This window comes from Carassius gibelio, chromosome A13 (assembly GCF_023724105.1).
Source record: "Carassius gibelio isolate Cgi1373 ecotype wild population from Czech Republic chromosome A13, carGib1.2-hapl.c, whole genome shotgun sequence".
NCBI classification, from domain to species: Eukaryota; Metazoa; Chordata; class Actinopteri; order Cypriniformes; family Cyprinidae; genus Carassius; species Carassius gibelio.
Genome location: NC_068383.1, coordinates 19,717,787 through 19,732,690, shown reverse-complemented (window position 1 = coordinate 19,732,690; position 14,904 = coordinate 19,717,787). Strand labels below are relative to the sequence as shown.

General features: G+C 37.3%; 1 protein-coding gene across 4 annotated transcripts; it reads left to right on the top strand.

The window, feature by feature from the left end:
- On the top strand, positions 1-13,608 carry LOC128026435 (tRNA (adenine(58)-N(1))-methyltransferase catalytic subunit TRMT61A). 4 transcript variants are annotated; one of them, XM_052613590.1, is made up of 5 exons: positions 1-222; positions 611-684; positions 1,153-1,542; positions 5,086-5,352; positions 11,745-13,608. In XM_052613590.1, exons 3-5 carry the CDS (start codon positions 1,212-1,214, stop codon positions 12,059-12,061), a joined length of 915 nt encoding a protein of 304 aa, XP_052469550.1. In that variant the 5' UTR covers positions 1-222; positions 611-684; positions 1,153-1,211; the 3' UTR covers positions 12,062-13,608. The 4 variants fall into 4 exon arrangements, with proteins under 4 accessions (XP_052469550.1, XP_052469552.1, XP_052469553.1 ...); XM_052613593.1 differs by having other exon boundaries at positions 29-222; positions 1,158-1,542; XM_052613592.1 differs by lacking the exon at positions 611-684 and having other exon boundaries at positions 28-222; positions 1,158-1,542.
- The last annotated feature ends 1,296 nt before the right edge of the window (positions 13,609-14,904 follow it).

Genomic DNA, 14,904 nt, shown 5'->3' with positions numbered 1-14,904 from the left:
GTGACGTTATGCGACTAGCGTAGATTTGTAAATGGAGAGCACCGCGTTCACATCACGGTTCAAATGCGGGTTGAGTCCAGGCACATGATGTACAGAGCCGCTCCGTAGACCGCGTCTGCACCTAATTCACGGATACACGCTGTTTATCAAACTAACTAGCCGCACACACGTGCTGTCTCTGCTCCTTCCCAAACATAAAACTACAGCATTGCCAAAGGAACGGTGAGTTTCCGAGTCTTTCTTTTTGTTAAACATATCGATGTAACTTACGTTCAAACGTGTGACGCGTTTACATTTCATCAACGAACGTGTAACTACTGTTTACTTATTGAAAATAAATAAGTTTTTTCGCGATGTAATGGATGGCACCTTAAAACGTGTTATTTCATATTCAGTGTAGCCCTCAGGAAACATGCTGTTTGTATAAAGATTTATATCTGTGCTCTCATATAATCGAAGTCGCGTTTTAGCCTTTTTTAGCCTTTTTATACAGTCTGTTTTTAGCCACTCCGTTTCTCCTGTTCGTCTCATTAAGGACAGCGACCTTGCTGAGTCTTACACATAAAATAATAAAAATGTTCACAAAGATGATTAAATGCATTGTTTACAGGTTAACTTACATCTGCCCCATTTGTTTTGCTGTTATGAGCCGTCTCAGGACTGCAGGAACACACACAGGCACTGGTAATGTAATGTTGAGTCTAACGGACACTAACGGTTACAAACATTTAAATCAAAATACACACTGACTGGACTTTGAGAAGTTGACGTATAACATGGTAATAAATAAATATGTATTTATTTATTTTATCAGTCTTTAGGTATGTGTACGTATTAACCTATAAACAAAAGATAACCGTGTTATACGTCAATAAAAAAATTATGACTGTATTTTACGTCAAATTTTTTTATCGCTTTATCCTGCGGTTGTGTTCAGAGTCAATTTACTCTTAACAGAGTTTGACCAGAGAGAACATTTCTAGTCTAAGGTTTATAGAAACACAACGATATATATATATATATATAAAAAGTTATTATGAATACTCACTTAAGTTTATAAAGTATATAAGGGCATGTAAATATGACGGTGAATGTTTTGTCTACCAGCTTATGAAGATAATGTGTTCATTCATGTGTTTTTATTTATGGCAGAACAGTGTTGAATCATCTGAGGCCACACTCTTCACTGAAGCTGAACCCTGCTGTACCTCATGAGTTTTGTGGAGTACTCCGAGATAATCCAAGAAGGGGATGTGGTCATTATCTTCCTGGGTCATGAGTCCATGATGCCTGTTATGGTTCAGTCAGGAGCTCAGACGCAAACCCGCTATGGGGTCATCCGGCACTCCAGCGACCTGATCGGACAGCAGTTTGGGTCCAAAGTGACCTGCAGTAAGGGTGGTTGGGTTTATGTGCTTCACCCCACCCCAGAGCTGTGGACTGTCAACCTTCCCCACCGAACACAGATCCTCTACACTACAGACATCGCCAACATCACACTGATGCTGGAGCTCAAACCAGGCTCTGTCGTCTGCGAGTCAGGTAACAATGAGTCTTTCTTCATTTTTTTTTTTTTTTTTTTTTTAGAGATCTTCAATACTTATATCTTCAAGGGTTACAGAATTAGATTTGACTTAACAAATCAAACAAATCCACTCAGGCACACTAATCATCTATGTCAACTTAGGCTTTAAAACGGTGGGTCTATTTGCTCGATAACGATTGTACAAAAAATTGAAAGGTTTTGGCATACAGATTAAAAGATCATCAAAAACGATTCCCGTTTAAATAGATGAGTGAAAATGACAAAAAAATGCTGTATTATACATGCCAGGCCAATAGTTGGCGATGTCACTTTGTAAAAAAACACTGTGTGTCTACACACATAAAAAGGGAAATATTTAAATGTATGTTTTGATAATAACCTCCTTTGATAAATTCTTATAGACCGAACACCTAATTTTCATGGGTACGACCTCACTGTTTTCAGAAATTTTCATGTTCTTAGTATACAATACTAGGCAGTAACTTTAATATTTTTTTAAAAACTTCACTTCAGTTCTCGCTATTTATGTTTCCAAATTACCACTGTCGTGTAAATGAACGACCAAAATGCATTAAAAAATTGATTGTCTTAGTTAAAAATGGTGTCGTGTGTAAATACCTGAGTTCATGAAGTGCATGCACAAGAAACCGTGTCATCAGTAGCAAACAGCAAATCACCAATAAAAAAAATAAATAAATAAAATCAGTTTGTGCAAACTAATGTAATACTTATCTGGCTAGTGAACTAAACTGGCTTCATGCTATAAGCCCCATGACAGCATGTCTCAACATGTAGAAATATGCTACTTTCAACTTCCGTTTAGTTTAAAATCAGTTTAGCTTGTCTAGAAGAAACTTTGTAATGCTTGTCGTATAAATTGAAGCCCAAATATTCCAGCAAATTACATCTTGTAAAACACTGTTACTGTTTTCCCTTGTTTTAACCTGTTGTCTGTCTCTGTGCGTTTTGGAAATTCTTCGAATTTTAGGCTTGTACTTCTGTAATGGGAAATTATTTAACACATTTGCATTTCCATGATTCTCTGATGTTGGTAATTGGTTACATGACATGCATGTGAGCAGAAAATAAATGCATTATATATAGAATGGTACACACAACCACCTATTTTTTTTTTTTCTTTATATATTGGAATTTGACCTGTTATATGACATTTGATTCATAAACAAATTTCATGTCTCATATTGCTACTTCTGAGACATCCAGAGGCAAAGATAAATTACTTTACTGCTTATGGAAATAGATACTTTTAAGGGTTTTCAGACTTATGCTGTAAACAACTGCCCACAAAAATGTTGACAATTATGTGAATAAAATAGTGAACCTAGCGCACATTGCATTCCCAAATGCATATTAAATTCACAGAGATAGAGTTTGTGAGAAGCAGCATTTACTGTGAACCCAGCTGCTCTGAAAAAGCCGCAAGTGTGTAAATAAAAAATAAAAATAACGCACATTGCCACTCTTCACCCAGCATAACAGATTGTATTTCTCTATTGTACTACTTTGTATTCTGTTCTTTGTAGAAAGCTCAGTATAGAAGTGAATCCAACTTTATCTGCATACATGTAATTCATAATTCGGAAACATCTTTCATGTTGGCAAGTTTTGCACTTAACATGCAAGCAACTTAGCATATGTGGGCTTTTTTTTTTGTCACTTCATTTGACCAGAAGCACTAACACAGCATAAGTTTTCTCAGAAGCTCTAAACAGACACGCCTGAGCATTGAATCTCTAACATAAGTTTCTGTTTATAGAACATCTAGCACATTAAAAACTGTCTTGCTGCATCGTAAAAAACACCTTTTTTTTTCATGAGTCAGAAACATCTTTCATGTTGGCAAGTTTTGCTTAACATTGAATAAAGCAACTATCTATCACTGAGAGAGAAGCTTTTTTAGCATATGTGGTCTTGTTTTCACCTCATTTGACCAGAAGCACTAACTCTGCATTAGTGCTCTCAGAAGCTTTAAACTGACATGCCTGAGCATTGAAGCTCTAAAATAAGTTTCTGTTTATAGAACATCTAACACATTAAAAACTGTCTTTGGCATAGCAAAAAAACATTTTTCATACGGTACGCTCATGAAAAGCATTTATATAGATATAACGCTTATGTAAACTGCTATGAAACAATGTCTATTGTAAAGATTGACTAAGGTTGAGTTAGGTTGTGGTGGGTGTCTGAGCAGTGTTCAGTCGAGGCTGACTGTGCCACAGATTTGGTTGGTATATGTGCAGTATTGATGCTTTATTATCATTCAAGGATAATATCGGAGATTTCTTTGGAAACGTTCTGTGTGTTCTTTCTCCCCTGCTGAGCCTCTTGTCTTACGTCAGTCATTCTGTTCTATCTGAATGCAATGCTGTTGACCAAACATTGACCCTATTGTTGCTATGAGAACTGCTAATGGGTTCTTGAAGAGGAAGACGGGGCATTAACACCAGAATGTGTTAACATTCATGTTCATGCACACATGACTGCTGTATTTAACTTTAAACTACCACTTATATAAGCATGTGTTTTTCCCTTTAATTAGAGGTTTTCTGTTATTGGTATATTCATGGTAGTGGACAGAATTCTAAACATTCATGTAATATTTCTGCTGTTCTCTTGTGGAAATATTAGAGATGCTTGCTTTTGCCATTTATTGCAGTCAAGTCGCCTTTATTTATATTGCGCTCTATACAGTACAGATTGTCAAAGCAGCTTTACAGTGTTAAACAGGAAAAACGTGCTGATAATGCAAAAGGACAAGAGAAAACAGTCCGTTTTTCAGTTAGTATGTGCAAAAGCACACAATAGTGCAGTGAACTGAAAAATGTAGATCATGAGACTGTGTGCATGTGCAAGACACTATGGTGTTGTCAGTTTCTCTGTAAATTACCTTTTTCTCCCTTTGATATAGGCAGAATTGTTTTTATTTTGATTCTTCTATAAATCGGAATCTTTTTGTGTATGTAAAGATGGTCTAGTTGCACAGAGGAGGGTACTGACTACATTTATGTACACATTTTCTAATTCCACAGGTCATTTTGTAATTAAGCTTATGCCTTTATTCTGAAAAAGAGGTTCATTACAAAGGTATTCCAGTAGCAAGTAAAAATGTAATCACCGGTAACTCCCTTTTTACACAGATTGAAAGATTGTTTATGGTGCATATTATGACCCAAATTATGTATAAATATATGCCAGTTGTGGTATTGAGATTTCTAAATAATAAATTGGCTTAAAACAGTTGATCAAAATTGATGTGAATAAAAATTAAATGCTGATCATGTCTTTTGGGAAAACTTATGTTTTAATTTTACAGTCTCTTTATAAACTTTTTGAAGTTTGAATATTTTGGTGGAGTAGAATTTCAGTGATGGGACAGAAATCTCTTCGGTTTCAATAAAATATCTTGATTTGTGTTTCAAAGAGTAACCAAAGTCTTACTGGTGAGTTAGTTAATATCAAACTCGGACCTCTTATTCCCATGGCTTGCTATCACAGTAGATGTTGTGCCTGTCTTCCAGGTACAGGCAGCGGCTCTCTGTCTCACTCTATTCTGCGGACCATTGCTCCCACCGGCCACCTGCACACAGTGGAGTTCCACGCTCAGCGAGCCGAAAAGGCCATCCAGGAGTTCAAGGAGCACAAGGTGTCTCACCTGGTTACTGTTAGAAACCAGGATGTGTGCAAGGATGGCTTTGGCATCACAGGAATAGCCGATGCAGTGTTTTTAGACATCCCCTCTCCATGGGAGGCAATCACACATGCCAAGAGCGCCATTAAATGCAGAGGTGAGAGCGCACAACTGTGAGATAACTAAAGCAACATTACCATATTAATGCTAAATGTCATGTGTTACTCTGTCCCCATGACTTCCTCACACATGAAGCCACTGAAATGAGTCTTCAAGTTACAAGATAGAAATACCACAGTTATGAACTCACAACTTCAGTTCAGACACGAAAGTGGTTCTAGCACAAAAATGAACAGTTTGCACACACTTATTAAAAGTACTATGTAATTATGGTACTTTGATGCAATATATTACTGTGGTACTATATTTATGTTGTGTTCCAATGTACTTCAAAGAATAACATAGTGAAATAATGATATATTTTCAAAAGAAAAAACTATGGTGACTCCATGTTTAAAGTTGCAGTGTGTAATATCTTCCTTAAAGGGATAGTTTATCCAAAAAAATGAAAATTATTATAATTTATCATAATTGACTCATCCTGAAGTTGTTCCAAACCTGTTTGAGTTTTCTTTCTTTCTTCTGTTGAGAACAAAAGTAGTAGTAAAGATATTTTGAATGATGTTTATAACCAAACAGTGGATGGTAGCCATTGACTTCCATTGTATTTTCTTCCATACTGTTGAATTCAATGGTTACCGTCTACTGTTTGGTTACCAACATTATTCAAAATACCTTCTTTTGTTCTCATCAGAAGAATGAAACTCATACCGGTTTGGAACAACTTGAGGGTTTTCGTTTTCAAATGTACATTTTTGGCTGAACTATCTCTTTAACTCCCCTCGTCTGCCATTGACTTCAAAGAAATGGCCAGATAACCTCCAGGGAACAGGAGGTTTGGGGTGAGAATCATAATAATTGATTTAAATCTGTATTCTATGTTTGTTTTCATCTCTGTTATGGATGCAGCGTCTGTGAACCATTAACAGAGGGCCATTACTCTCCATATTTGCATCTTGGTTTTATCTTTGGCTTGAGTTTTCCCAGTCTGAACAGCATTCATAGCTTGTGTGTGTGTATCTGTTTTGTCTGTGGTCTCAATGATCATTCTGATTAAACAAATATTTGGTTTCATCGAGTGGCCATGTCAGAACTGGTCTTTTCAGAAGTGACCTGACTACTTTAGCAAGTGGCTGTTTCTATAGGAACCACTACCCACTTTGTCCTGCTGGGCATGCCCAGACTAGTCAGTATCCCAGTAAGGGGTCAGCAATGGATTATTCTCGTGCGTCAGTAAAATATTGAAAGGAATTTTCATAAAACGCACAGCCCTTGGCTTTTAACCTATCACTTTACGTTCTTGGTACAGGATGAAGCTGAGATGTAGTTAAACGATTCGTTTATTGGCAACAGGTGCTGGGATTTAATACATTTGAGAAATTCATTTGACAGACCATACTTTACAAACTCTTTGGAAATTGTATGGGTATATTGCTCATGAGTTCACAAAAAATTATAAAACAGAACTGAATAATAACAGTTCTGTACAAGGTAATGACATACCGTGAGCCTCAAACACCAATCTTGTGCATGCAAAAGACCAATAAATAATAGGCAAATCAGAACATAACACTGACTGTGACATTACAGTCGGGATCACTTATAGTTACACCCAACATTTGCGTATACCCACCCACCCAAGTTCTATGTCAGCCGAACCTGCACAGCTGAATCATCAGAAGCTATGCAGGTATTGTAAAAAACAAGCTAGGATAGTGAAAATGGCAGATCGTGCCAATAAATGTTATGTTCCAGGCTGTGCAGGGGATGTGATATGCAGGATGGGTTGGTGTCTGTATTCAGAAAGGCACGGAAAACAAATAATACACGTTCTAATAAAATAACGTGAGCCACTAAAGGTACATTGTTAGCTGCTTGCTGGCTTTAGCCTGTTACATTACAGTACATGAGATTTCACTTACCACATTAACAGAGTAAGGAAAGATGACTGAGGATGATGTCAATGATTTACAGATCTTGAGCACCACTGACAAGCATCTGATCTTGTAAAATGTGTGGTAAGTGCTGGCGCTGTAGTTTACACAGAGCACGTGCAATCACAAAGCTCAAAAGTAAAAGGAAAAAGTGATTGTGCATTCAAAAGCAGTTTCAATGCCTTGTTCAGAGAGTATCTCCTGGACATCTTTTTTTCAAAGTCTCTCTGTCTCATGTAATTGGAATTTTTGCCTTCCTTCACACTACACCCCCTCTTGGAGACTCACAATCTGATTTGTAATATACACACATGCTGAATGTTTTGGCTGGCAGGGTAATGACCATAAAGGGGCAGGCAGAGAGACTTAAGTGAGCATAGGGATTGCTCTGTGAAGCTCAGACACGCATCTGTTGGCCTCTTTCTGTTTCTTTCAACTTGTGTTGTGCAATATTTATCAGTTCTCCTCACAAAAAAAGCACAGCTTTGTCTATGTAAGCTGTGGTTAACTACAAGCCAGTTGTTGGCCTGATAGTTGGTCTTGTTTTCTGGTTTAAGTTCCCAGAGAATCCCAGATGTTGGTGTGGCTCCTTTCTTTCCCAGAGCCCAGTTGCCAGGAGACCCAATGTCTCTGTTTATGACCGTTTTCATGGAAAGGCCTTATTTGTCAGAGGAATGACACAATAAACATCTCTCTCTGGCTTGAAATATACTTCTGTTAGTGCTCTTCATCGACAGTCTTTAGCCATACATCACCCTGTTTCAAATTCTAGAAGCTGCCTACATAGGCAGAATATAAAGGCATCAGCAGTGCACTCCAGACACAAAAGCAGTTCCAAAAGAGACTAAGAACCCTTCTTTTGGGCAAATTCTAAAGGCTAGATTTAAAACACTAAGCCAACTTTGTAAATAGTTTGAGAAAAGAATAGGAATCACACACAAGTTTTCAGAAACACAACACACACACACACACACACAGACCCATACAAACATGTGCCTTGTTCCCAGGAGAGGTGTGACAAATAAAACAATGATTTATTGCATCACATTGGTTAAAAATATTACAGCGTGTTTGCTGTCCTCCAAATCAATACAATCACATAATACATTCCTATTCCGTTGCAAAAAACAAAACAAAAACAACAATCCAAAGACTGATATACTATATGAGTTTTTGAACAGACTTATGGCCAATTTGTTGTCTGGAGGACTCAACACTAGTTGCCGAAAATCAAACCCAGTCAGCAGAATTTGGACAGAATTCACAAAAAAATTGAGTATTTGTATGATGGGCACAGACTTCCATTTGATTCATACAAAAAAATATATTTTTAGAGAAAACGAAACAAAACTGAGGTCCAGTCCAAACCTAACATTCAGCCAGGCTCAAACCGATGAAAAATGCATTGAGATCCCACCTTTCACTACCAATTTGCCAAAACCTAAAAGAGTTATGAATTTCCATAGTATGTTGGAGGAAAACACTGTAAGCATGTTTAATATTTTAAGCAGATTTTAGAACATATGTTGATTTCATTTGTCATGTGTCTCCTAGAAACAAGGTGAAGGTTTTTGTTCTGAGTGATTTAAAAGTCTGGTAGTGTCTGATGCATAGTTTTCCCTCTGTAACCATTTACAAAGTCATCATGTGTATGATACCTAGTGCTCTTTTTTTTTCAGATTTTACAAATTGTAGTTCTATAATGGATGTTGAAAGTAAGGGATGGGGTCATGGTGAATTAAGTGAATGTGATTGAATCTAAAACAACAGATCCAAAGAGTAAACTACACCCATTGTCTTCCCATTGTCTTCCTCATTATACTCCTCTCCTCACAGCACTGTGTCTATCTTCTTACTCTGATCAGCAGTGGCTATTCTTGTGCATGTTAGTAATACCACCTTTAGTCCAAATTCCCTCCATTTGTGTTAGTGGAGAAAGATGACAAAGGAGTGGAAGAGAACCACCGTCTCAGACCCTTAAACACCCTTCCTCTGTTTATCCAGGTTATTATAAGACCGTTTAACAGTAAGGCAAGAATATGCAAACAAGAGCATGTTGACTGCTCTCTGACCCTTTACATATGTTTCCAGTAATAAGGAACCGTATTCTGTACATCACTTCCTGACTATTCTCAGCAGGCCTGCATGAAATCTGCGCCCACAGAGGTTGCTGAAATCTCTGCAGATTTCTCTTTTTACTGTTTTAATTGTTTGAGCAGCCTAACAGAGTATGACGTAACTATTGGCTCAGCCAATAATGTGATTTTTGGGGTGGGCTTCTTACAGTGGCAGTTAAGGGGTGTGTTTAAGACTTGTTTGAAGACCGTAATCCGTTTTGCAGTTGGGTTTGATGCTTCTAGTAAAATACTTCAGCTTTGCATCCACTCCACAAGAATTCTGCAGATTTACACCTGAAAGGAATGCAGAACATATGTGGAATATCAATTTCTGGGTCTACTAATAAGTTTAAAACAGTTACTGATTTGTGGCTCTACATATAAAACTAAAAACAAGGTCTCAGTTGCACTTCCTTTAAAAAGCACTGAATAAAAATGTTCTTGTTCCATGTTCCCCATTTCTAGATTCAGTCTTGACATTAGCCACAATAGTTAACTTCCCTTTTGGGTGTTTGATAAGGTTTTACAAATAGTAACGTTTGTTACTGTTCAACAGGGAGATTCAATAAAACTACTAAGAAACCGATATTTATGTTTGCACAGAATGTAACCCAAGTGCTAGATATGTGTGTATTCATTCAGTGGTTTGATAAGGAACAGATGCAAGCTTAAGGCCAAAGTTAGTCATAGGCAGTAATACAGAGATCCAAACATTATTAAAGCTGCAGTAGGTAACTTTTGTAAATATATTTTTTTTACATATTTGTTAAACCTGTCATTATGTCCTCACAGTAGAATATGAGACGAATAATCAGTGAAAAAAAATCAAGCTCCTCTGGCTCCTCCCAGTGGTCCTATTGCCATTTGCAGAAATTCATCCGCTCCCGGTAAGAAACAACCAATCAGAGCTGTGGTCCGTAACTTTGTTTGTGTTCAAAATGTAGAAAAATGTATATAATAAGCGAGTACACATGAATCCATTTTCCAAACCGTGTTTTTAGCTTGTCCTGAATCACTAGGGTGCACCTATAATAAGTGTTTATATTCGGACTATTTTAGATTGCTTCGGGGGTACCGCGGCGGAGTAACCCAGTATCTTTGTGATTCTTCATAGACATAAACAGAGAGAAGTAGTTCCGGCTACGATGTTCTTCCGCAAGACGCAAGAAGTTCTGTTTATTAACCGCTAGAGCGTCAAAAGTTACCTACCGCAGCTTTAAAGAACCATTTCTGGAGGTTTTCTAAAGTTTTATTCCACTAGGTCCATGAAACTACATGCTGAAGTGTAATTTTCTGATGTAAGGTTTCACTATGAATCCTAAATTTCAAAGTATACTTTGGTGTTTTGCTCGTATGCACAGCCATTCAGAGTATACTCCTGTTGATTGTGAATTGTGAAGTGACATTCAGCCAAGTATGGTGACCCATACTCAGAATTCGTGCTCTGCATTTAACCCATTCAAAGTGCACACACATAGAGCAGTGAACACACACATACTGTGAACACACACCCGGAGCAGTGGGCAGCCATTTATGCTGCGGCGCGTGGGGAGCAGTTGGGGGGATCGGTGCCTTGCTCAAGGACACCTCAGTCGTGGTATTGCCGGCCCGAGAAACGAACCCACAACCTTAGGGTTAGGAGTCAAACTCTCTCAAACTCTCAGGCCACGACTTAATGTGTGCAAACACAGGTGCTCGACAAGTACAATATAAGGATTCATTCTTTGTCCAGTGATTTGCAAGTTTTCTCTCCAAAAGTTCAGTAAATAAAATAATGCTAAACAATTTACTCGTTTAAACTAGAGTTTGGTTGTAAATCACCTGACCCAGTTTGTTGTTTTACCATTGAAGACAGAAAACGGAAGAGACAGAACAACAAATTACTGTAGATGTAATAACTATGGACACCTTTTTAAAAAGACATTTGTTTTCGTTCGTAACTTCTGGAGCAAAATAGTGCAGAAACTAGTTGTTTCCAAAGCGCCAAGACAGAATGGCTCACGTGTCTACTTCTCATGAACGTAATGCAAAGGTTCAAAAGAATGTGGGAGTTAGTTTCTGCCGAAGGCAAATGAGGAAATGAAAAATAAATTCAGTCATGCTTATTAGGACAGTGAATGAGAAAAGGCATAAAAACAGTTTGACCAATATTTGTCATTCGGTTCACATCAGAAACAAAACTTCTGAGTTTGCATGAACCATACCTCAAATCACCCATTTTAGGTGGAATACAACTTGTGGATGCGTATCTGAGCTGAGAAAACATCAGAGGTTTGTTCATTTGGATAACGTGAATGCGGTCTAGAGTGAAAGCCACCTAAAAATGTCAGTCAATAATTAACTTACTGCTTCTCTTTTCTTCTTGGCTTTGTCTTCAGGAGGTCGTATCTGTTCCTTCTCGCCATGTATAGAGCAGGTCCAGAGGACTTGTGAGGCATTATTGGACCATGGCTTTGAGGAGATCTGCACACTGGAGGTTCTGCTCCGAGTACATGACGTTCGTACTGTCACTCTGCCCTCACCAGACTTCGGACCGGAGGAGGACTCCAGGAGCAGCCAGGTGGCTTCAGATCTTAGTCAAGATGAAGTCCCAAACTCCGGGAACACCTCTGTGATCTGCAGGACTGCCACACCTCCCAGAGAAATGGCAGGACACACAGGATACCTCACCTTTGCTACCAAACCACGTGACTAGAGGCATACCTGAGGCTGATGGAGACTGTTGTAGAGTTTAAAGGGATACTTCACCCCAAAATGAAAATTGTCATTAATCACTTACCCCCATGTCGTTCCAAACCCATAAAAGTTTAGTTCATCTTCGGAACAAAATTTAAGATATTTTGGATGAAAACCGGGAGGCTTGAGACGGTCTCATAGATTGGCAAGTAAATAACAGTGTCAAGGTCCAGTTAAGTATGAAAAGCATCGTCATAATAGTCAATCTCCCATCAGTGTTTCAACCGTAATGTTATGAAACGACGAGAATACTGTTTGTTAGCGAAGAAAAAACAAAAATGGATTCAACCATTCCTTTGTCAACAGTCTTCTCTGTCTCTCCACATCACTCAAACTGCCTACGCTCTTCTGTGTCAGCCGCGCCACAAGGATTTCTACTTGATTTCACAAGGTTTCTATGTGTATTTAGGCTTTTATTTGAAAGAAAACAGTGCATCCTTGTGGCGTGGCTGAAACAGAAGGCTGTTTGAGTGATGTGGAGAGACACAGAGGAGACTTTTCGACAAAGGAATTGTTAAATAAAGTCGTTATTTTTGTTTTCACTTACAAACAGTATTATTGTTGCTTCGTAACGTAACGGTTGAACCACTGATGGCAGATGGACTATTATGACGATGCTTTTCATACTTTTCTGGACTCTTACAGTGTAACTAACTTGGCGGTCTATGGGACAGTCTCAAGATTTCATCTAAAATATCTTAAATTATGTTCTGAAGACGAAAGAAGATTTTACGGGTTTGGAACGACATGGAGGTAAGTGATTAATGACAAAATGTTCATTTTGGGGTGGAATATTTCTTTAAGAATAAATGCAGACTCTTCTAAATCTCTTGAATGTAAGGACGTCACCTGAACACACCTTTGTAAAGTCTTTTTTTGTTAGCTTTATTTAGTTATTAAAAAGAACTGTTAACAGCTAGATGGGCTTTTACATTAATTTATTATAAGTTCATGATATTTAAAAACCAGTACAGGTTGATGCTCCTTGTTATTTGTTTGCCTTTTTTTTTTTTTTTTTTAGTTGATTGTTTTACTACAATAAATTATACTGGAATGGAGAAAAAACCATATCTTCATAGTTTCTTTCTCTTGTGCTCTTTACATGGTGGCTTTGTATGACTGCCAGCTGCTGAATGCAGCTAGTACACCGATATCTGTCCCCTCATAGAGAACACAAGATAGAGTGACTTGGAAATTTATGCTCCCCATGACGTGTTTTATTTTAGAGCAGAATGTCAGACAACATCATGAAAGCTTTGATTGTGGTGTTTCCATTTGTGTTCATTTATGTGGTGATAGCAGTGTCTTTCCACTGGTGCTCTCAGTTCAAGGCTGTTACGGCCTGTTTTGTATCTGTTGTGTATATTACTTTCATGCATGTGGAATGTAAGATACTGAAGAACAATGTGCCAACATCTGGTACATGTTATATCTGAAATTATCTGCTAAGAGATTTTCTATTTATGTCTCCATAAAAGGTGTTCCTTCTGCAATCTGAGATTTTCACGGATGCTGTACAGAGGTGGATTTATTTCTTATTCTCTCACTCTCTCAAATGCTCAGTGTGTTATTAACCTTTTGCGCTCGATTTTTGGGAAACTAGGATGGTAAGGATGGTCTAATAGTCAGAAATATAGTTACAAGCTGTGTTTGGAATGGTTTAGTAGCATATTGGTACATGATATAGTTAATACCGGCTGCTATAAAAAAAAAAAAAAAAGTTAATCGGGATGCATTAGGCAACGTTAATAGTTTAAACATTGATAAGTTATACCATTTCATTGCACGTGAGGTTCAGTGGTCGGTTGCCATCTTGGGAATGATAAATGTTGATACTATAAAAGCCTATAATTATTTTCACGTGATGATTATAAATGGTATTAAAATGTAGAGAGAAAAACATTAAAATCAATAGTTTATATATATATATAATTCATTATTTTCCTCAAAATTCTAAAAACAATACCCCATAATGACAATGTGAAAGAAGCTCTTTGCAATAAAAATACACGTACACAAGTTTTCACATGGCTTTGCTCCCCTTTGGCACCAATTGAGGTGTTGCATATAATCCCTTAAACCCTTCTCTAGGCAAAGGGTTTGTAATAAAACAAAAAATAGACTGTTGCCATGGTCACATGATTTGTTAATGCAAGTAGCGGTGTTAGTTTTCACAGAAAACGATATACAATGGATAAGAAAAACAAAAAGAAAACTTTATATGAAAGAGAAGGACCAGATGACACAGAAACTCAAATTGATAATCAAAACAAGAAATTCAAAAAAATTATTTGCTCACCCACTTTTATGCATCTTTGATTAAATAAAGATCTCTCATAATTTCTGTCCATGTAGAGTTTCTCAGGTACTAGTGTGAATAAATATATATTTAAAAGAAAGAGAAGATAGTATATGCATGATGTTTTATTTGTATCCAAAACACAGATTCAAATCAATACTTAATTTGTAGAAGTACAATGTTATTTATTTCAGTGTTGCACACCTGATTTTTCATCATCATTACTCTTTAGTGTGCCATGATCCTTCAGGAATAATTCTAATATGTTGATTTGCTGGTCAAGAAACATTTCTTATCAATGTTTCAAAACAGTTGTTCTGCTTAATATTTTTCTGGAAACCATGATTTTTTTTTTTTTAATGAATAGCATTTATTTGAATGAAATGTTACTCATTTAAGTTTAAATTCCTTTGAAAAAGTCTCCAAACTTTTGAATGGTAGTTGTAGTGTTTTTAGCACATTCTCATTGGTATAAGTCTCTCTGTCCACTCTTTACTCTCAGA

Excerpts from the sequence above, each read along its gene's own strand:
- LOC128026435 (XM_052613590.1), top strand. The coding sequence starts at position 1,212 with ATGAGTTTTGTGGAGTACTCCGAGATAATCCAAGAAGGGGATGTGGTC. Across the intron at positions 1,543-5,085 it reads CTCTGTCGTCTGCGAGTCAG|GTACAGGCAGCGGCTCTCTG; the intron begins GTAACAATGAGT and ends CCTGTCTTCCAG. Across the intron at positions 5,353-11,744 it reads GAGCGCCATTAAATGCAGAG|GAGGTCGTATCTGTTCCTTC; the intron begins GTGAGAGCGCAC and ends CTTTGTCTTCAG.